Source organism: Callospermophilus lateralis, chromosome 11, assembly GCF_048772815.1.
Source record: "Callospermophilus lateralis isolate mCalLat2 chromosome 11, mCalLat2.hap1, whole genome shotgun sequence".
Taxonomy (NCBI): domain Eukaryota; kingdom Metazoa; phylum Chordata; class Mammalia; order Rodentia; family Sciuridae; genus Callospermophilus; species Callospermophilus lateralis.
Window position 1 is genome coordinate 26575184 of NC_135315.1, and position 23696 is coordinate 26598879.

The window sequence follows — 23696 nt, forward strand, 5'->3', positions numbered from 1 at the left end:
TGTCTTCTTTAAAAGTGAAACCAGTTGTTCCTGTCTAGTATGTTTAGAGGGCAAATGGTTTCAAAGTTAGTCAACTTATGTTGTGACAGCTCACATTTAAAGCAAGCAGGAAAACAACTTGGAACTCCATATTGATTACAACTTTAAAGACACAATTATACAGCTCTATTAGTATTTTCATGATCTAGTATTCAATTCCATGTTAAATTTTAGTGACTAGATTTTTAAGAAAATATTACATGTCCAAGTTCACAAAGTTAAAAATTGTATGGTTGAAAAACATGGCTTCACATATGAACAGAAACTTGCTCAAGACAGGTTTTGCTGTAATTTACAAGTTATTCACAAGCCTTGAGTATGGGTTCTATATAAATATAGAAGCTACTTGTTATTCAGAGGAGGTGGTGCAAAAAAAAATCTATTTTTTTTTCTAAACAGTCTTTGGTATTGAGGTAAATAAAAACCAGCCTAAGCACACTAGAGCAAAGCAAGTCTCTAAGTCATAAGAGAGGAAAGAAAAAAATGTGCTCTAACATTCTAAACAGGGGCCTGGAAGTTTAGGAAAAAAATTTATTGGCTCTCTTTTAGACCAGATGCATTACTTCTACATTATGTTTGGACTCCCACTTCACCATATTAGGAAGAAAAAAACACGTGCCCCAAGATTCTTTTGCCAAGAAAACTACTGGAGGCAACAGAACTCACTAAATGAAGAACATTAAAAGACTGAGCCACAATATATATTTGAAAGCGAACTACCAAGTGACAAATACTGGTGCTTTTTAATGTAGGGAGCATTAAAAAAATTGCAAACTCCAAGCAAATATTAAAGTGCTGCATAATTTCAAATCTCATAAAAGACAGAACTGTTAAAAAATGATGGAGAGCAGTTCTGATCAGTTCTCTACCAGGCTGAAGTTTCTAAGGGCTTTAGTATTTTCCCCAGGATGCAATTTTAGGCATCCTTAGGGAAAGTGAGGCAACAAGCAAATGTGTTTTGTGATAGAACTACAGAGATGATGAAATTTCTAACTTTAAAAAGTTGCACTAGTGAGAGAAAAATGGCCATGAAATCCTGATTTCAATTCTCTAGTTTCCTGTCAGAAGAGTATCAACCATCTTAAGATATATAAGTCAGTACACTTGAAATTGACCCAGCAAAGTTTTCAGCTGGCCTTCACTTTCTCAAATCCTCCCCCCTCACTCCACTTCCCTGCTGTTCTTTCCTGGCACACAAAATATAGGCCAATGAGCAGTGGGTGGGTGAGGAGGATGTGAGAGAAAATTTGAGAAGTAAAAAAAGGAGCAACTTAACCAGGACATGAATGAGACTGAAGGGTCTAATAAGGGTAGGTAAAGGGTGAGAATTACTTAAAAACGAAAGGGGCTTTCCTGGGCAGTAGTGAGCACTCAGTGTTTGTAGGGGTTTAGTAGAGGCCAAACTACCTACCACTTTTCAGAGGCTGCAGAGGGGACGGCTGCTTTGGGTGACCTCTAATGTTTCTTCCGACTCTGAAATGTTAGGATTTTTATTTCACAAAAGAGAACGCAGTAGTCTTAGAAGCCCACCGATCTGGAACCCTTTTAAGTAAGCGGCCTTGGTGGCGGCTTCCCAAACACCCCTCCCACCTCTCCTTCCCACACGTGCCCACCCCGCCCCCTTTCAATATTTCCACCTCCACGTGCAAAATGCCTCGCGGCACCGGTCCCCAAACGGATAGGTACCTTTTTTTGCAAAGCACCAAAACTATATTTCCCCACACCCACCTCCCCAAAAAAGTGAGGGCTCCATTCCACTCTCCCACCCTGGGCGCCTAAAAAAGTAAGTGTCGGATTCAGTCTTTCTCCCTAGTCCAGGTAGGGTTGGGGTGGGGGGCATAAAAAAAACTTTCTTCTCGATTTGTTTCCCCCAGAGAGTGGAGGAAAGAACCCGAACGAATCCGGGACTGAGGGGGTGGGGGAGGGGAACCCCTGAATCGTTTAACGGTCGGTAGGGGGAGGGGGCGTGGGATGAAGAAGCAGGCCTGGGAGCGGGGTCAAGGAGCTGCGGGGTTCCTGGGGTCGGGGAGCTGCAGGCGTTCCCCCCACCTGGTACACAAAGCGGCTGCCGCGCTCGGCTCTCACCAGATCCTTTGTGTTTTCCATCAGGGCCTCATGGGTAGGGGTTGTCCGTGCTCCCCGAGCCCGCGGCGCCCCCTCCCCGAGCTGGGGGCAGGCGCCTCTCCCTGGGACTGCGGCGACTAAAGGGAGCCCCCAGCTGGGCCCAGACTGGTGGCGGCTGCGGCAGCCCCCGGATTTCCCCCCTTTAACTCGGGTGGCCCCAGGATATCAACAACATTAGCATAGCCCTCCCTCCCCAGCGCGCCTGCGCCGTGACCCGCGCCCCGATTGGCCCACTTCCCTACTTACCCTCCTCTCTCTCCTCCAGCGTGGGACCCTCTGCAGGCTCCGTACTCTAAGGACCGTACCAAAACGAAGGGAAGTAATGGTAATTGGGGCTTGGGTGAAGTCCAGTGGTTAAAAGATCTGAAGGAAGAGTAGAAGTTTCATTCAGTCAACCCCGTTTGTACTCAGGCTGTCTTGCGCACCTTTCAATATGTTGCATTTGTTGTGTTGGAAAAAATTTCCACTCCAATCACGCCGCGTCCCCCTACACCCGGAAGATTGGCCCTCCCGGAGGAACTCCCACACGGGGAGGGGCTGGCGAGGGGAGTGGGAGTGACGTAGTGGTATTGGTCACGTGGCCAGAGGCTGCGCAAGCTCCTTCGGGTCCCCCGGGAACTCCTCGGTGGCAGCTTGCGAGGCGACGGAGCGCGTGCGCAGAACAGCTCCACGTGAGCGGTTGCGTTTCTTCTCAAACCCAACAATGCCGCCCGAACGCAGGAGCCGGATGAGACCCGAACCGAGAGCCCGCGCAAGGCCGGACAGGAAGACCAAAATGAGATCAGACCAGAAAGCCAGGGCAGGGATGGGCGGGCCACCCCAAAAGGCTGCCCCTTCATCTCGGCGGACACCGCCGGCCCAGCCGACCGCTGCAGCCGTTTCGATCACTGTCTCCGCGGCGGCGGAGGAAAGACGGCTCCGGCAGCAGAATCGCCTGACACTGGAGGAGGACAAACCGGCAGTAGAACGGTGCCTGGAAGAGCTGGTTTTCGGTGATGTCGAGGACGACGAGGACGCACTGCTGCGGCGGCTGCGGGGCCCGCGGGTGAGGGAGGCCTGGGCGCGGGCCGAGCGCGCTCAGGCGGGGCGCGCGGCGGGCGGCGAGGTTCTGAAGGCGGAGCCTGGGCGACCTGGGGCGGCGAGCACTCAGGTGGGAGGGAGGGAGGGAGCCCTGAAGGCTGGCGCCGAGGGGCGCCGCTTTGCGTACCCGGCCTTCCCGCGCTGGACTGCAAGCTTGGGCGGGCACAGACCACGCCTTATTCTGCCCGGGAGGAGCTACTGCGCCTTGTATGCAGCAGGCGCTCAACACGTTTTTGTTTTACGAACTGTAGTCGTGACCATTTGGGGCGGCTCAGCTCTGCTGTCTGGCTGGCGGTGGTGGTTTCATCACTTGCCCCGGTTCCTTGCCAGTGATTCAAGGAGTTCCAATTCCATAATGGAATCCGTTGGAGAGCACAAGCCTGGGAATAAGCGTTTTAACAGTCTTTCGGCGCGATCATGTCGTGCATCAACTTTTAAAAATGATCACGTATTCATTTAACAGATATTTGTAGGTCTTTGATACTCTTCCAGGTGATGGCAAACGCTCTGTGGTTGATTGTAATATTTGCATTGTACTTCTTAAAAAATTCTGTAGTCCAAGAGATTGCCAGGCATAGACAAAACTGACAAAAATCCCTGCCCTCTTGGCGCTTGTGGCATAGAAGATAAGGAAATGATAAATAAGTGAAATTCAAGTATTTGGTGATAAGTGTTGAAGAGAAAAAAAAATCTTCGAAAAGAAAAAATACGTGTATGAAGGACTGAACTTTTAGATAAGTGAGAAAGGATAAGGATTACTGTTGACTTAGCAAGTATCTGCTGATTGCCACCTCCTTTGGGTGCTTAGGAGAAAAGTTTCTGCAATCTAGAGAACCAGTTAATAGAGAACTAGTCTTGGAAGTGTGCTAAATCTGGTGAAGGTTTTACAGTCAGGAGAAACAGCTTACCAGAGGTGGGGTTTGTTGGGCTTTGAAACACATTGAACTGTAGTAATGCAGGTAGAAGTCAATGGGATATTGCTGTCATATGGGTTGAAGAAAGCTCAAACTAACAATTTAAAGGAGATTTTTATGGTCTAGATTTAGATTTGATGGTCTGATATAACGTTTTTTAAAGAAGTGGGATTAAGGATGGGTAAGAGGAAACAAGCAATGTGCCTAAGAATATGAGATAAGACTTAAATGATATTTATTATCTTCAACTCTAATCTGCCTTGGGACTTGTAATTTCTGTATTTTGGGCATTTCTCCTGCCCTTTTCTTCCTCTATTAACTTACCCTTTGTTCTTGCCTTCTTTAGTCTTTTCTTCCGTCAGTATGTTCACTTGCTTTCCTTAACTGTTCCAGCTTGCTTTGCTTGTCTAACTGGAGGTGTTATTCCCTGGTCTTATTTTCTGCTTCTGCCCCCTGCATTTGTTTTGGTAGCATTCTTTCCAATTGTTTAATCAGAGGGTCATAAAAACAAAGCATTGTTCAAATCACTTAAGGCATGCTGACTGTGCCATGAGAAAAACCCAGTGCTTGAAGGCATTTTGTCTTCTGTAGGTTCACTTGCATGAAGACTCTGATGACTCGGAAGTGGAAAATGAAGCAAAAGATTCTTTCCCTTCTCAGAAGCAGCCCGTGTGGGTAGATGAAGAAGATGATGAGGAGGAAATGTAAGCTGCCCAACTTTTTTTTCATAATCCCTCTGTATACTTCAAAAGTAATTCTGTAGGTTTTTAAAATCTTTCTCTTTAAAAATATATGAGTATGTGAAGATTTGATGAACATTTGGAAGAAAAGAATCAGGTCCTTTTGAGAGAGAACTACTGTTAACATGTTGGCATTCTTCTCTGTGTCTTTTGTGCAGTATAGATCAACTAAAAAAAAAAAAAAAACAGTATTTGGAGTTAGAGCTGAGCTTGCTTCCTTAATTGTCCAGTTCCAAATTGACCATGGACAAGTTTGGAACCTGACTTTTTATTTTTAAGATGAACATAATTATAGTAAGTATTATCAGAGGCTGTTCTGATTAAATAGTGCCTGTAAAGCTTTTAGTGCAGTGTCTGAAACCGAGTAAAGGATTAAAAGAAAGCTAGCCCACACAGCATGTACTTTTGTAGATGAAAATGTACTGTCTACTTACTTTGATCATTTATTTGTGCATAAAGTCATATTGGCAAATGTTTCTTCCCATTTTTTTAAAAAAAGTATTTTTAAAATTTGTTCTAATTATACATGCCAGTAGAATGCATTTAGACACATTGTACATAAATGGAGCACAACTTCTCCTTCCCCTGGCTGAATATGATGCAGAGTCACACCAGTAATATAATCATACATGTATATAGGGTAATAGTGTCTATCTCATTCCATCGTCATTCCCATCCCGGTACCCCTCCACTTATTCCCCTCAGCATAATCCAAAGTCCTTCTACCCTCCCCCCAATATGGATCAGTATCCGCTTATCAGAGAAAATATTCAGCCTTTGGTTTCTTGGGGTTTGGCTTATTTCATTTAGCATGATATTCTCCAACTCCATCCACTTACCTGCAAAAGCCATAATTTCATTCTTCTTTAAGGCTGAGTAATGTTCTTATTGTGTATACCACATTTTCTTTATCCAGTTACCTGTTGAAGGGCATCTAGGTTGGTTCCATAGTTTAGCTATTGTGAATTGATCTTCTATAAACATTGATGTGTCTGCATCACTGCAAAATGCTGATTTTAGTTCTTTGGGTATACACTGAGGAGTGGGATAACTGCGTTAAATGGTGGTTTCATTCCGAGTTTTCTGAGGTATTTTCATACTGTTTTCCTTAGTGATTGCACCAATTTGCAGTCCCACCAGGAATGAATGAGTGTTTCTTTTTTCCTCCACATTCTCACCAACACTTATTGTTTGTATTCTTGATAATTGTCATTCTGACTGGAGGGAAATGAAATTTTAGAATAGTTTTGATTTGCATTTCTCTAATCGCTAGAGATGGTGAATATTTTTTTCATTTTTGTAGATCAATTTTTTTTTTCTTTTGTGAAGTGTCTGTTCAGTTCCTTAGCACATTTATTGGTTGGTTTATTTGGGGTTTTTTTTGGTGATTATTTGGTGTTTTTTGAGAAATTAGTGCTTTGAGGTATGTGTGGTAAAGATTTTCTCCCATTCTGTAGGCTCTCTCTTTAAATTATTGATTGTTTCCTTTGCTTTTTAGTTTTGAGTCCACCCCTTTATTGATTCTTGATTTTACTTCTCGTGCTTTAGGAGTCTGGTTAAGGAAGTCAGTTCCTAGCCGATATGGTAGAGATTTGGTCCCACTTTTTCTTCTTTTAAGCACAGGTTCTAGTGCCTAAGTCTTTGATCCACTTGGAGTTGATTTTTTTGTGCAGGGTGAGAGATACAGATTTTTAAAAAAATATATTTATTTTTTAGTTGTAGTTGGACACAATTTTTTTTTTTTATTTCATTTATTTATTTTTATGTGGTGCTGAGGATTGAACCCTGGGTCTCACAGGTGTTAGGTGAGCGCTGAGCCATAACCCCAGCTCAAGAGATAGATTTAATTTCACTTTGTTGCATATGGATTTCTAGTTTTCCCAACACTGTCTGTTAAGTAGGCTATCTTTTCTCCAGTGTATGTTTTTTGGTGCCTTGTTTAGTATGAGATAACCACATTTATGTGGGTTTGTCTCTGTGTCCTCTATTCTCTACCGTTGGTCTACTTGTGTATTTTGGTACCAATACCATGCTGTTTTTGTTACAGTTGCTCTGTAGTATAGTTCAAGATCTGGTATTGTGATGTCTCCTGCTTCACTCTTCTTGCTAAGGATTGCTTTGGCTATTTTGGATCTCTTGGTTTTTCCAAATGAATTTCATGATTGCTTTTTCTAGTTCTATGAAAAATGCCATTGGAATTTTAATAGGAATTACATTAAATCTGTATAACAGATCTGGTAGAATGGCCATTTTGATAATATTAATTTTGCCTATCCAAGAGCATGGGAGATCTTTCCATCTTTTAAGGTGTTCCTCAATTTCCTTCTGTAGTTTTCATTGTAGAGGTATTTCAGTTCTTTTCTTAGATTGGTTTCCAAGTATTTTATTTATTTATTTCTTTTGAGACTATTATGAATGAAATTAGTTCTCCTAATTTCTCTTTCAGTTGATTCATCATTGATGTATAGAAATGCATTTGATTTATGGGTATTGATTTTATATCTGACTGCTACTTAGCTGAATTCATTTATTCTACAAGTTTTCTGGTGAAGATTTTTGGATTTTCTAAACATAGAATCACGTTGTTGGCAAATAGTGCTAGTTTGAATCTTGCTTTCCTATTTGTATTCCTTTTATTTCTTTCGTCTGTCTAATTGCTCTGGCTAAAGTTTCAAGGACTATAATGAATAGAAGTGGTGAAAGAGAGCATCCCTGTCTTATTCTAGTTTTTAGGGGGAATGCTTTCAATTTTTCTTCCCACTTATCACAAAGACCTTTATCAACTTTTTAAAAATTATTTTTGTTCTTTTTTAGTTACTCATGACAGTAGAATGGCAAATTTTATAATGTTATACATAAGAGTAAACATTCTAATTAGGATCCTATTCTTGTGGTTATACATGATGTGGAGTTATCCTGGTTGTGTATTCACATACAAGGCTAGGAAGGTTATGTCTGATTCATTCTACTTTCCTATTCCTAACCTCTCTCCTTTTTCTTCCTTCCACTTATCAACATTTTTTAAGTGGCTATGTTGTAGCCTGTTGTGTGAGCCAACTGTAATTTATGTACCTATTGTTGGATGGATAGATTTCCTTACTTTTCCCTTTAATAACTTAATGCTGAGATAAACATCTTTATAAATAAACTTTATGCTTTTTAAATTAATTTCTTAAGAAATATTCTTTGATGTTGAATTACTTGATCAAGAGCACAGATATTTTTAAGACTCTTGAGTAATACTACCAAACTGCATACCAGTTTACCTTTCCCTTGAAGTCCGTTTTGAAAAGCAGTGATTATTTTTTGTTTCTTCCCAGCTTTTTCAGTGTGATATTTGTATTGAGAATTTTTTTTTTTTTTTTTTAATATTTCAGTTCTAGGTGGATACAGTGTCTTTATTTTACATTTATGTGGTGCTGGGGATCGAACCCAGATCCTTATGCATGCTAGGCGAGCACTCTACCACTGAGCCACAATCCCAGCCCCGGAATGTTTCTGTTATTAGCCACTGGCATATCTTTTTTTTTTTCCCCCGTATTTTTTTTAACTGGTGCATTATAGTGGCACAGGCATTTCCTGTAAGTATTTTGTATTATATCCATCTATTGGAGGCTGTTTTTTAATGATACTAGTATGTCAAGTTTCTTAAATATTGAGAATTTCAAACTGTTATGTGTCTCATTTATTGTAGGCTTACCCTCAGCTTTCTGTGCACAGAAGTTTTAAATTTTTAGATAAGTCAGATTTGTGAAACTTTTCGTTCATTATTTTTTTGATATTTTATTTTTTAGTTGTAGTTGTATACAACACCTTTTTAATTTTATTTATTTTATTTTTTTATGTGGTGCTGAGGATCGAACCCAGAGCTCGAACGTGCTAGGCAAACGCTGTACTGCTGAGCCACAACCCCAGCCCTCATTCATTATTTTTATTGTTGCTTTTTAAAAAAATATTGTTCTAGTTGTAGACGGACACAATACCTTTGTTTTATTTATTTACATGTGGTGCTGAGGATCAAATCCAATGCCGCATATGTGCTAGGCAAGTGCTGTACCACTGAGCTAAAACTCCAGCCTCTTACTGTTTGTTTTAATAGTAAAATGTTCTTTATCAGAAAGATAGACGTTTGCCTATATTTTTCCTTGATAGTATTTTTTTATTTTTGTACTGGGAATTGAACCTAGGGGCACTCTACCACTGAGCTACATCCCCTTAAATAAAATTTTGAGACAGGGTTTATAAGTTGCTGAGGCTGGTGTCAAGCTTGCTGTCTTCCTGCCTCAGCCTCTGGAGTTTCTAGAGTTATAGGCATATGTTACCGTGTGCAGCTCCTTCATGGTATTTTAAGATTTGCTTTTTGTACACTTAACTCTTTGACTTACCTGGGATTTATTTTAGAGAATGGTATATGTATGTAGAGAAGACGTGCAGAGTTTTCTGAAATTCCAGCCCTCCATAAGGTAAGCTAGATGATTTAAAATATTGAAGACGTCAAAGGAGGAAGAATGGAGAAAAATATATGCGAGATGTTCTGCATCTTACAAATCTATCTTACAAATTCCATTTAGTGTTTTCTCAAAATGCTAAAGGCAGCACCAGTTTATAATGACTCTGAAAATTGTTTATAATATGTCATTCTGTGTTTTATAGGGTTGACATGGTGAACAATCGGTTTCGGAAAGATATGATGAAAAATGCAACTGAAAGTAAACTTTCAAAAGATAAACTTCAGAAGAGACTGAAAGAAGAGTAAGTGTCCTTTTTCATATGATTTGTCAAGAAGTATGTAACCAGCATTTTATTTGGTTTGTTCCATCTTTGACTATAATAATTTCTTGGATAGTCACATTTCCATTATGAAACAGTAGGAGCATTGCTGTTGAAAGCAGTGATTACTTGTCAGTATTGGGGGATGGGAATGCAACAGATGCAAAGAAAATTTGAAAGAAAACTTGAAATGCTATCATCTAAACATAATCAGTAATAATATTGTTAACTTGCTTGTTAATTTTTATATAATAAACCATCTCTTTGCTACAGTATTGTATTTAAACACCTGTTAACCTTGTACACTGATTTTTTCAAACAAATTTGCCATATTTGTATTACGTATTTGGTGTGTGTTTTCCCAGTCTATTTGAAAATAAGCTGCAGATAAGGCAGCACTTTGTCCCCTGTTTCCTCAGTGTGCATCACGTAAGTTTAAAGAGATTTTTCTTCATAGTCACGATATTATTGCTACACCTAAGAAAATTAATAGTTAATGGACAGCCAGTATTAATTTCTTCAGTTCTCATGAAGCTCATTCATTATATTTTGACTTGACATCTCTTAAATCTCTCTAAACCTAAAACAGTATATTCCATCTTTTAGGGCTTTTCCCCCCATGATACTGTTTTGTTTTTATTTATTTTTTTAATGTTGAGGCATGTTTTGTAGAATGTCTCATAGTCTCATTTTCTGACTTTTCATTGAGGGTGAAGTTCACATAAATGTAACTATTGTTTTAGTTTTAAGAAATGTAACCATTTTAAAGTGCACAATTTAGTGTCACTTAGTATATTCACAATATTGTACAATGATCTCTTCATTGTGGTTTCCAAATGTTTTCATCATACTATATCCATAATCAGTTAACTTCCCATTTTCTCCTCCCCAGTCTGATTATTTTTTTCATTGTGGAGATCTTCCATTATCTGGGTTTCTGAAACATTTTTGCAGGAATCTTGTTAAGGTGATGTGTACTAACTGTTACTGATATTACTAATATTTCTATTATTTGCATCACCAATAATGCAAAGCATTATCGCTGCGGGTTTTGTACCACTAGATAGCTTTGTTTTGAAAGTCTTAACCTCGTCTTTCCAATTAGCAAATAATATGTGAGGTTCTTGGGCATTGAATGAACCCAGAAACTCACCTAAGGGTTTAAAACATTGATAATTATTATTGCCTGAAGTAGTTATTACATTAAGGGTAGCAAAATTGTGTTTTTTTCTGTTTCTGTTGTTGAAATGCGCATATGTAGATGATAACAGAAGCCTTTTGATCACATGGAGTTGGTTTTTATTAAGTTTGCTGAACAGGAGAAAGCACCATTTTTTTTTTTTTTTTTTAAAGAGAGAGTGAGAGGGGGGGAGAGAGGGAGAGAGAGAGAGGGGAAGAGAGAGAGAGAATTTTTTTTTTTAATATTTATTTTTTAGTTATCGGCGGACACAACATCTTTGTTTATACGTGGTGCTGAGAATCAAACCCGGGCCGCACGCATGCCAGGCGAGCGCCCTACCACTTGAGCCACATCCCCAGCCCGAGAAAGCACCATTTTGAGAATCTGAGTGTCTGTGACGGAATTCCGGCAGGATGTTTATGGAATTTGGGCCTGAGGTTAGCCATAGGGATAAATTTAGGGTAGAAGTTAAATAATTATGGTCTTGGGTAGGGATTGTTCAGAATTTTTAAGCCAGACAAGTTATTAGAAATCTGCATATTGTTAACTGCTTGTGGTCTTATTTTGGAATGTATGGGTCTTTGTGAGTTGGTTTTAGACATTTTGAGCTCTGTTGTGTGTCTTGTTTTGTCCAGTTATCTGTTTGCAAGTATTAGTGTACTTAGTTTGCAAATTATGGTCTTTACTCTGTTTCTCATTCTACTTTAATGGTGGGCCTTCTTTTGATCTTTTGAAAAGAAGTCCCCTCTCCCCTCCCCTCTGGATTTCACTGATTTTCTTTTGGATTTATGGGGTTTTATTTATTCGGTGTGTTATAATCAATTATTGTCATAGGTCTTTGCTCTAATTTTCCAGCTCTGGCCTATGGAGGAGCCCTTCGTAGTTGGCTATTGTGTTCATATTTCCTATCCTTTCTGGCTTCAAAGGTATTCTAGGTTTACTTTGTCCTTTCCCTGCCCTGAATCAGCCTGTTTTCCCAGGAACCCTGCTTCCTTTCAGTGGGAAATCATATCTAGAATATAGTTAATGTTATGAGGATTTTATTGTTTCTAGGCTCTTTAAAAGTTGACTAGAGCTAGGATGTATACATTTTTTAAAAATTTGATACTTCCAACTCAAGCTTAACAAATTTAAAAAAATTAAAAATTAAAAGCTTTACATTTTTTTATGTTCTTAGAGGTTCTTTGCATTATCATCCCTTTTTGGGGAGGTGGCAGTTTGAAACAGATTTTTAAAATGAATATATTTAAGGGTTGAAAGAATGAGTAAAAGAAGTAAGGACAGAAATAGGCCCACTCTTTCCCCTGAAGGCCTCCAGATGGCTGTTTGCAGGTCTGACTGCCCCATTTCCCTACCCTTTGCACTATAGACTGCTGGGGCCATCTAATCTGGTCCTTTGCATTTGGCACTGTGTTGAATACTTCATAGGGCTCCACTCCTGGGGGCAGTAATTTCTGGCCTAGAGCTTCTTCAGGGCTGGCCATATCACAGTTGGTGACCCCACACTTGGCACACTGTGGAATCTTTTTTTCACTTATTGCAGGGCTTCATGCATACTATTTTTTAAAAGTAGGTTTATTGATGCATACTCTGCAGTATGACATAGAATTTGTTAAGTATGTTCGGTCATTTAAGCACCATCACAGTTAAGGTAGGGAATCCAAATATATAACATAGCTGTCACACCCAGAGGTGTCAAATACTCCTTTGTAGTCAACCCTCTCTCCTCTACTTATAATGCTATTAGCTCTTGACAAACAGTGATCTGTTTTCTGACCTTATAGATTTGCCTTTTACAGAATGTCCTATAAATGAGATGATATAGCATGTAGTCTTTTGAATCTGTTAAACTCATTTGGCAAATTTATTATTTCAGATATTGTATTTTTTAGCTTTAGAGGATAGTTTCAGCTTGAAACCTTTCTATTTTACTTTATATGATAGTTTATTATAGTTCATACTTCCTTTAAATGCTTTGATATATTATATTTTAAAATCTTTGAGTGCTATTCTTGAGTGCTAATCTGTCATGTCTGTTATTTCTATTTCTATTGTCTGATTTTCTTCTGTTATAGTTCATGTTTTTCTTTATTGAATGTGTAGCAAGTTGGATTCTGGGCTGTGTTGTTTTTTGCTATTTGTCTTGGCAGCCATTTAATTGGCTTACAAATCACTTTGATTCTTTCAATATTTGTTTTTAAGCAGGTCTAGGGGGAGGTGCTTACTCTTGGCTGGTTTAGTCCCTCTACTAAGGTATGGTCTTTCTGGGATGTCTGCTGAATTTTGAGTGTTGAGTAAGGACTTTCCCTCTAGCTGGTTGCAACTTGAATGTCTGGCCTTTGGTTCTGTGTGACTTAGCTCCTTTGTACTTCTTTGCCTGACCTCATGAAACTCAGTGTGGAGCTTAGTATTCAGAAGAGTTGTCATTGTACTTTTATGCAGATTTCCCAAGCTCTTTCTCTTGCTCTTTTCAGAGTAGCTTCTTTCAAGTCAGTCCTTTTTCTTGGTTCTGTGCCAGGGTCTTAAATGCCATCAAAGGCCAGACATGGTGGTGTATACCTGTAATCCCAGTGGCTCTGGAGGCTGAGGCATGAGGATCCTGAGTTCAAAGCCAGCCTCAGCAAAAGCGAGGTGCTTAGCAACTCAGTGAGACCCTGTCTCTAAATAAAATACAAAACAGGGCTGGGGATATGACTCACCCCACCTCCCCAAATTTAAATGCTATCGGGAAAATTTCTGGTATTGGTAGGGCTCACCTTGTTTATCTTCCTTCTTTCAAGAATCACAGTTCTGTGTTGCCTTTTCTATATTTTCTGAAAATAGTTTTTTTTTTTTTTTTTTTTTTTATGGCTACTTGGCTTAGTTTGGGCTAGTTTTTCTGCATTAAAAAATTGCAATGACATTTTGTCCTCTTTCACTGACTAGTTGTTCAGAATACAGCCAGCACGCTTCTCCCTTTTTTTCAGTGTTCATCCTCATGCTTCTCTTAAAGTTTACTTTATAATAGAGGAAAATGCTCCCATTTTATTTTAATGATATGAGATGAAGTTTTTTATATTCTTACCAATCTGGTCATTTTCTTTCAGACTTGTTCAGTTACATACATTGGTATTATAACTTCTTTAATTAGTCCCGACATCGAAGATGTTTTGAAATGAACAATAGTCATATGACTAGACATAAATTAACAACAAATAGGTATCCAGGTGTTCTGTATCTGCTAGTTGAGGTGGGGAGAGGTTCCTTCAAGTTTCAAAATAAGCAGTGTGAGACTGTTCCTTGTGAGTAAAGATAACTTCTGTTTTTGATGGTAGTAACTTCTGTGGAAGAAAGTCTGTATGTTCTCTCAGGTGCTCTAAACTAGTTTTTAGATGTATCAAGCTCTATGAATATACAGTGATTATCACAATATATATTTTTAAAAAATATTTAATTTTTTTAGTTTTTTTTTTTTTAAGGTGGACACAATATCTGTATTTTACATTTATGTGGTGCTGAGAATCGAACCCAGTGCCTCACGCATGCTAGGCGAGCGCACTACCACTTGAGCCACATCCCCAGCCCCACAACATATTTTTTTAAATATTTATTTTTTAGTTGTAGTTGGATACAATATTTTTAATTAATTAAATTATTTTTATGTGGTGCTGAGGATTGAACCTAGGGCCTCGCTCATGCTAGGTGAGCGTTCTACTGCTGAGCGAACCCTAGCCCTCACAATATTTTTTGAAAAAGTATTTTTGCTTAGATTTCAGCATGCGATGGGAGGAGTACCTGCCTGGGCAGAGACTAATAAGCGGAAAACATCTTCAGATGGTGAGTGTTGATAGCTTTGTTAGTAAATAAGTCCCTTTGCCTATTCTGTTATTATTTGAGCTTTCTTAGGTTCCTTAGAAACTAGTGTTTCAAGTAGAACTTTTTTGAAAAAAAAATATTTGGTTTTGAAGTCTACCATTTCTCTGAGGAAAGCCTTTTTCAATAGTGGAAGATTTAATACAAGTTGAGCATCCCTGACTCGAATTTGAATTGCTCCAAAATCTGAAACTTTTTTTAAATTTTTAAATTTTTTAATTTTTTTTTAATTTTTAATTTTAATTTTTTTCATCTTTCATACATTTGATTCAAGTGAGTTATGCCAAAATCTGAAACTTTTTGAGTACCAACATGATGCCACAAGTGAAAAACTCCACACCATGAAATTTATTCATGAACAAAATTATTAAAAATATTATATAAAATTACGTTCAGGTTATGTGTATAAGAGGTATAAGAAGCATAAGTGAATTTCATGTTTAGACTTGGGTTACATTCCCAAAATAACTCATTATGCATATGCAAATATTCCAAAGTCTAATCTAAAACACTTCTGGTTCCAAGCACTTAAGATTAAAGGTTATTCAAGATAGTATATTCTGCACTGTAAGGAAAATAAAGGGTAGATGAATTTTGTTTCTTTCTCAATAGAGCTATGTTGCGTTATGGCATAGGATTAAGGAAAATCAAGTAATATTCTTGTCTTTTATGAAGTACATGTCAGATCAAGCCCAGATGATTGATCATAAAAATCTGGTTTCCACTCTAGTTTTTAAAGTTGGCTCGTATCATTATTGTCTTCTGGTATTTAATGTCCTTTGAGTTTAGATATTATAAATACAGATGGCTTAGCCACAATTTGGTTTCTGTGTTTCAAGTTATAAATTTTAGTCTTGTAATTAACCTTTGAAATCCAGGAAGTCTAGAATATATATCTTCCCACATAGTATAGGACTGCCTTCCTTAGCGTCCTTGTTATCTAACCAGTGCTGTTTGATTGTCACCACCTCTACCCACCTCTTCCCACCCCCATCAGCCCTTGCAGTTTTTAAGTCAGGGAGTGAGTATTTTGTATAATTTTGTTGGAAAGTTCAGTCTGAGAGGAAAAATAACCTGGTTTCTAATCAGATGCTCTTAAAGGTTGAAGGAAATATTAATGATATAGTTTGATTTCATCCACTTCAAGAATCTTTTCTATGATATTATCCTCTGCTTAAATATATGAAATAATGTTGTACTTGTTACTAGACTGTTTTTCTTTTGGAACTGTTTATTTATTTATTTGTTTTGAGACTCATCTTCCAACAACTCTAGTCCTACCTTTTGAACATATATGGATTACATAAGCTCTTATAATTTTAATCTTATAAAGCTCTTTTGAGAAATGTCTAAGTTGTTTTTGTTTTGTTTTTAACATGTTAAACATCCCTTGTTCCTTTAGCCATTTTTATGACATGCTTGTAGACTCTAGATCACTACTCTATCCTCCTGTATGAAACGTGTTTTTATTATGCATTTTAGAATGTTGCATTTATAAATCACCAACCTTTTAGATCTGTGTAATTATAGATATAAGGATGTGCTACCTGTTGAAACAGTAAATCATTCAGCTCCCAGCAGTTTAATCAAATAGAAGTTTTTTTCTGTGTTTTTTTTTTTTTTTGCACATCAAATTGGGCTTGTGAGAAGGGATCTAAATTGAAGGGTCTGCTGTTTCTGGGTGGGTCTTCCTTTTGAAACTGTCCAAGGTGTTGACATAAGTTGACTCCCCAGAGGAGGTTTATTATTGGCTTTACCTGAAAGGTTTTATGATACTTTTGCCTACATTTTTTTTTTTTTTTTTGCTGTAACTATCATGAGGTTACATTAACTTTGAGGGATGCCAGGAAGTTTTGTTTGGCTTTGTGCACAGGGGAAAAAGTAAACGGAAAGTCAGTAGTTGCCAGTCTGCTACCATCTGGGATATTCTAGCCTAAATCCACCTTCATTTTTACAGATGAGAGAGCTTCAAAGAGATAAGTGACTTGCCCACAGTATACTTATTAGCAGAATGGTGACAAGAACCCAGCTTCACAATTCTCTCCAATGTATTTTTAAATGCATAATTGAGTTTTTTAAAAGAGAAGTCCTCCCCTTCAAATAGAACAACAAAAGTAACATCACACAGCTCCAAAATTTGTTAGTACTAAGGATTGTTTTGTTATTATCATTGTTTTAATTTTAAACCCTTCCCCTTCCCTCCAGTTGACAGTTTGCATGTTTGTTAAATGCTTTCTGTATTTTCTTTTTTTCCCCCTATACTTTTATAGTATGGATTTTTTTTTGATCCATTGTCCAGATTCTCTCTTCAACTAATTTTGATACACTGTTAAAAATAACATCCATTCAGGGTTAAATTTTAATAACTTCATGTTTTAATTCTAGAATTTCCATTAGGGTCTTTTTATAAAAATTTTCTAATTGTTTGGTTCAATTCTGAATATTGTTTTTCATTATTCTTATATATGTATAAGAATGTCAATTCAGAATTCTTTGAAGTTTATGTCTGCCAACTTCATTGTCTAGACTACTTATGGGAATTGTCTGTTTTCCCTTTTCATTTGCAGTCAAGTTATCTTATTCATTTCTTTTTTTTTTTTTTTTTCTTTTTATTGTACTGGGGGTTGAACCTAGGGATATTTTACCACTCATCTATGTCCCCAGACCTTTTTATTTTTTAATTTGAGATAGGGTCTTGCTTAGTTGCTGGGAGTCTCTCCAAGTTAAGAGAGGTCTAGCTGTAACTTGCAATCCTCCTGCCTTAGCCTTTGGAATTGTTGGGATTATAAGCATGTGCCATCGTGCCCAAGCACATTATTTCATCAGTATTGGTTTGGTTACATTTCATTGAGTGCTGGACCTTATATATAAAAATTCATGTGGCTTAATTAGGTCTAGGATGATGGTTTCCATATTTGCTCTGAGTAGGTAATTGGGCAGGCCACATGAGCAGTCCCAGAGCATATAGTTTCATTGAGGAATTATGAAGATATAAAGCTGGATGAATTTTGTTTCTTTTGTTTCTTTCTCAATAGTTCCTGGAAGATTTTTTTATTTTTCTTATTTCACTCTCAATTCCATGTGTATTCTTTTGGTGGCCCTAATCCAGATCCGCTTGAGAAACTAGAGGGCTTTCTAGTACTGTTTGCTTTTTTAGCTCCATAAGTGTTTTAAAAAGTTTGCCCAGCTTCTTTCTGCTCCATACTAGAATCATCAGTAATATCTAGGGGGAAAAACAGCCCTGTTAGTTCTTTGAAGTTCTGATAGTGAGTTTGTGACATTGATCTTTTAGTAAAATGAAATTTTTTCTAGTTCTTTTTCATGTGTGTCATTAGGCTAGGTCTGCTGTCAACCTTATTGGTATTTTTTGCCATAATTATGAGTTGCTCTTTTTAAATTAAATGCTGGCTTTGTTTAAACTTATTTCACTTTATCTTTAGTTAACATCTCTGTATGTGTGTGTGTTAGTCTTTCATTCCAGTAAAGCTTTGATTTTAACTATATTGCATACTGTGTCATCTTTTCCCTTTTCTTTAAGATGTGCTTTGCTTTTGTCAATTGTGGTTTTAAAAAAGTGATCAAGATTGGGAGGCTGGAGAGAGTTGAAATTGGAAATATAGAAGTTTGGGGTAGGTGATGGGCCATCTTGTTGATTCTCAAGATCAGCTTTGTGGGTTTGTTCAACTTAGATGAAAGTGAAGAGGATGAAGATGATTTGTTGCACAGGACTGGGAATTTCATATCCACATCAACTTCTCTTCCAAGAGGAATCTTGAAGGTGAGAGTCTATAAAGTTGGGACCTATCCAGTTATTTACCTCTGAAATTCAGTTTGCCTCCCAGTACAGATGTATGGATTCCTATTATATGTGGGATTAAGTGTACTTACTGTCCTAAGAGATGCTAAATTATGTCTCAAGTAGTTCTAGGAATCCTATTTGACTTTTCCTTTTGTATTTTATTTCCATTGGCAGCAGCTTCCATACTGCTGTCATCTTTCACCTGACCTACTGCAGTGTCTTTGTAGTTGACTGATCTTGCCCCTTCTACTTGACCTCTTTTTAAACCATTCTTCATGTAGTACCCGAGGGAGCTTTTAAAAATAAAATATCTGGTCATGTCACTTTTCATTGCTTTTGAAACCTTCTGAATTCCTATCGTAGCCTACTCTGCCCTTTGTGATCCCACTTCTGTTCACATCATCAGCTTCATCTTAGACCTCTTTTCCCTAATTCCCTACTTGTGCCATGCAGGCCTTTTCTGTTTCTTACACATGCTGAGTCTTTCTTGCCTTTGAACCTTTGCTCTTGCTCTTTCTGTCTGTCCTTCAAGCACTGCTAGTGGCCTGCTCATTCTTAGTTTTCTGCTCAAATGTAACCTCAGAAATGACTATCTAAAGTGGCTTATACTATTTATTTTTTAACTCATCACTGTATCTAGCTGGTTCTTTGTGGTAACCAAGAACCTACCCAGAACAGTGATTCAAGTTAAATATGTGTCAAATTAATAGACCTTCTTATGACATAAATATTTCCCCATAATACAGCATGTGTATTTAGATGGGGCAAGGGAATTATCATGGTAAATTACTAGGAGACAGAAAGATTCTGCTGCCTCCCACCTTATGAGGTCAGTTCATTCAGCTCCTCATAGGATACATTCAACTCCTTTGAAAATGTAGTTCGTATAAAAATTTAATTCAGTATTCACAAACAAAACAAATATTCATATGCTACTTGCTTTAGTTTTTTTTTGTTGTTGTTGTTGTTGTTTGTTTGTTGGGGGTGGTGGGGGTGGGTACTGGAGATTGAACACAGGGATGCTCCACCACTGAACTATATCCCCAGCACTTTTTTATTTTCATTTTGAGAACACATGTGTTCTATTCCTGAGCTACATCTTCAACCATTTTTATTTTAATTTTTTATTTTGAGACAGGGTCTCACTAAGTTGCCTAGGCTGGCCTTCAATTGCAATGCACTCCTCCCTGTACCTCCCAAGTTGCTGGGATTACAGGTGTGCACCATCATACCTGATTTGCATTGTTTTGTTTTGGTGGTAGTACTGGGGATTGAATCCAGGGCCATGTGTATGCGAGGAAGCACTCTACCAACTGAGGTATATCCCCAACCCATCTTTGTTTTTAATTGAATTTTTGATGCAGGGGAAAAAACCTGTAAGGCTAGAAGCAGTAACTGAAGATAGTCCTAGTGATTCATGAGATTACCATCACTTTAAACTAGCAACCAGGTACCCTGGGAGGAGAACATAAAGCAGTCTGTGCCAACCATAGAGCTGTGGGGACAATTGCATGGTGCCTCTTACACTTGAGCTATGGATACAGAGATACCAGGGCAGTAGTTTTAAGTAAAATTTCTCCAGACGTGAAAATCTCCTAACTTAAATGAATGTATCTTGAATGATAGTATGCTAATGCTTTAAAGTTTAAATCTAGACATTTGGTGATTTAATCTCTTAATTTGAAAGATGGTGAAGGTTGGATTCTTGTGAAGTGGCTTGCTAGTTGGTGCCAGAGCTGTGATCTTTTGGTTACCATTCTAGTTTTTCTGATTTATAAACTATTTTTATGTTTTTCTTCATGCTCTAAATGATATTAACTGATTTGGACTGATAAAATTCTAGCTTTATTTTTCTTTAGATAAAGAACTGCCAACCTGCTAATGCTGAACGGCCTACCACTGCTCGGATCTCGTCAGTGCAGTTCCATCCTCATGCACAGGTTGTGATGGTCGCAGGGTTGGATAATGCCGTGTCTCTGTTTCAGGTATGCATTTTAGAATGAAGTCTTGTCATGAAAAATGTTTACTACCAGCATACAGAGTCCGTAGAAATAGCCAAAATAAACATTTTGTGCTTCCTTCTAGGTTGATGGCAAAACAAATCCTAAAATCCAGAGCATTTATTTGGACAAGTTTCCAATCTTTAAGGCTTGTTTTAGTGCTAATGGAGAAGAAGTTTTAGCCACAAGTATTCACAGCAAGGTTCTTTATGTCTATGATATGATAGCTGGAAAGTTAATTCCTGTTCATCAAGTTAGAGGTAAGATTGTTGTTGAACATGCTGCCTGCCATTCATTCCCTGCCCAAGCTGAGTTGATTTAATGGTATTAACAACTACTTTTTCATTTTTTTTCTTTAGTATTGGGAAAATGTCATTGTGCTAATATGTTTGAATTAAACAAGTGAACTAACTTAGTTACTAAGCACTTATGGAAAAATCTTAATTTGCAGATATGTGGTTGTAAAGTTAGCAATTGAGGTAGCAGAAAGAGCTTGAAACGGGGAGCAAGAAGACCTGGAATCCACTTCCTTGGACACATTGTTTTACTTCTCTGATAGGAAATTTGTATACCCTTTAATTCTGGTGCTTATTATAAATTTTGATTAGCGAAATAAAGCACTATTTTGGAGGTAGATCAGTCTTCAGAAGTAACTACATAAAAATAAACATCAGGTGAAGATTTATCTAACTTCTACCTTATCCATTCTTTTCCTGTATTCTCCTACCTGTATTGCCACAAAATATAGTGACACATAATGATTCCTTTGGGAACCAAAACCATTGTAATGAGGTTGGCTGGGTTAGCATAATAAATCTTGGGATATAGCACTGGCATAGACCATAGCTCACTGGCAGTCTCCCTGTTAAAAAGCATGTGGAGCTGTGAAAGGACAAAAGTGGCTTTCTTTAAGTGTTTTCCTACTAGTGGCTGAAAATGAATTACAGCCAACTTCAGAAACATTTATGATGTTTATTTTCACTGTTGCCACTCTCTCCTATTTTCTCACACCTTTAATGATCCTGTAGGTTCCTGGTTTACCTAACCATGCCTTAAGCCAAAGTCAGTGAGCATGTGAATCACCTGGTAGTCCTGTTAAGTTGCAGTTGTGATTCTGTAGGTCTGAGGTGTGTCTGATTCTTCATTTCCAGTTGCTCTCAGGTGCTGCTGGTTCATGGACTGTACTTGGAAAAAATTTAAACCCACTCCTCATATTGAAATAGAAAATAATGTGCAGTAGTTATTAGTTTTACATATTACTTCACTAATCAAAGGAATGAATTTTGGACCATCCTTGTCTTGCATCCTCTAGCTGAGTACATTGAGGTTTAGCTAAGTTTCGGTTAGTGACCTTACTCTGGATCTGGTGGATATCTGAAGTGTATGAAGTCTGCTTTTTGGACTTGGCATTCGTCTTTTCTTCCTGATATTTTTCCTTTTTCTCTACCTTCAGTAAACACAGCTTGGTAATAATGATAGTAATGATGAATATATTTCTCTTTGTGGTGGTATATTATTGAGCACTATTCTCAGCCTTTCATCATTATAAAATCATGCTTTTTTTTTTGGTGGTGCCACGTCAAACCCACAGCCTCACGCATGCTAGGCAAGCGCTCTACCACTGCTCTAAATCACTAGCTGTATAAAACTGTGAGCTCAAGAAATTAATTAGACATTTATTGGGAAATTGCCAACTAATTAGGATATGAAAGCCTTCTTATATGTATGCAAACTCCTGGTTGTCATAAATAGTAGTTTGAAAAATGAAGAACATAGGATTGATGCAAATGGTACATTCCATTAACCTTGTCAGGGTTCATGGCCTTTAGTAAACTTAACCAACATTTTCCTGTAGGGGTACAGTACTTCACTACATTTTTCGAAATCCTTTTTCTCAATTCAATATTTTAATGTAGCAACTTAAATTAAATTTTCTTTGACTGGGCAGTTGTTGCTGTTGTGCAAAGTCTAATATATACAAATGAGTATATAGAGAAAAGCCTCTTCTACTTCTTCTCCCTTGGTATACCTTCCATTTCTTGGAGATAATTGGTTGTATTCTTTTTTTTTTTTTTTAATATTTTTTTTACTTGTTAATGGGCCTTTATTTTATTTATTGATACGTGGTGCTGAGAATCGAATCCAGGGCCTCACACATGCTAGGCAAGCACTCGGCCACTGAGCCCCAGCCCTAGCCCTGGTTGTATTTATTCTTTTTTTTTTTTTTAATATCTTTATTTTTATGTGTTGCTGAGGATGTCCAACCCAAGGCCTCACACATGCTACACATTCTAGGGGAGTGAGTGCTCTACCCAAGAGCCACAATGTATTCTTTTCATTAGGCAGCTTTTTAGTGAGTAACTTGACTCTAAGCATTCAGATATAGTTACTGAATGTTTCAGGCATGGAAAAAGGGACATGTCTCTTTGTAAATGAATAAACTGACTCTGGATTATATACTTATCTCCTGTGACTTGGTTATATGAATCCCCATCTTGAGAAACTAACCAGTTCTTGAATACACTGACACATTGATTTTTTTTTTGGACCCACAAAGTTAATGATTATACTCCTGTTCATCATAGAATGCTTAGTAGATGGCGAGAAAATAGTTTATATATGTTTTTTGTCTGCCTCTGATGGCAGTGTACTCCCTTCTGGTGTTGAAGTTTGTGACAAAATAGGATTTTATCTGTTTAGTTAATTAAAGATATTGCTACTTTCATTTGGAAAGTTAGTTGATAGGTTTATTCTCTTATATTTAATATTCTTTTTATCTTGCCTGCATAATTATAATTTCTTTAAATTATTTATGCTTGTTCTGGCCTGCAATTAAAATATTGAATGCTAAACAAGACAAAAAAGAAGTTTGCCAAGTACTTCATAGTGTTCATAGTGACCTTATTGGGTCCTTATTGGTGATCCATGAGGTTAGATTTATTTAGAATCTAAGCCTGGGGTTCACTTAATTTGCAAAACTTAGACATTTTAAAAGGAAAGAATTTGTTTGTCAGTAGGATATATCTTTATTGAAAAACCATATAAAAATCTCATTAAATCAATTTATCTTCCTTTTTTAGGTTTGAAAGAAAAAAGAGTGAGGAGATTTGAAGTCTCCCCAGATGGCTCCTTCTTGCTCATAAATGGTGTTGCTGGATATTCTCATTTGCTATCAATGAAGGTGAACCATTGTTGTTG

The 23696-nt window shown here is 37.7% G+C and overlaps 2 protein-coding genes across 9 annotated transcripts in view; one reads left to right on the plus strand and one right to left on the minus strand.

The window, feature by feature from the left end:
* Positions 1–3202, minus strand: part of Mbtd1 (mbt domain containing 1) — a 64299-nt gene extending 61097 nt beyond the window's left edge. For 7 of the 8 annotated variants that reach the window (XM_076871660.1, XM_076871658.1, XM_076871664.1 and 4 more), the window contains exons 1-2: positions 2125–2347; positions 1451–1512 (exon numbers count right to left, since the gene is read on the minus strand). The gene's annotated coding sequence lies outside the window, so the exon portion shown is untranslated. Of the gene's footprint in view, positions 1–1450; positions 1513–2124; positions 2348–2409 lie in introns of those variants that run through there. The other variant, XM_076871659.1, reaches the window with a different exon arrangement.
* Positions 2785–23696, plus strand: part of Utp18 (UTP18 small subunit processome component) — a 37254-nt gene continuing 16342 nt past the window's right edge. The window contains exons 1-8 of the mRNA XM_076871667.1: positions 2785–3208; positions 4749–4861; positions 9551–9649; positions 14596–14663; positions 18389–18477; positions 20358–20483; positions 20584–20758; positions 23579–23679. Of these exons, the coding sequence (XP_076727782.1) occupies positions 2867–3208; positions 4749–4861; positions 9551–9649; positions 14596–14663; positions 18389–18477; positions 20358–20483; positions 20584–20758; positions 23579–23679 (1113 nt within the window). The 5' untranslated portion in view covers positions 2785–2866. The remainder of the gene's footprint in view (positions 3209–4748; positions 4862–9550; positions 9650–14595; positions 14664–18388; positions 18478–20357; positions 20484–20583; positions 20759–23578; positions 23680–23696) is intronic.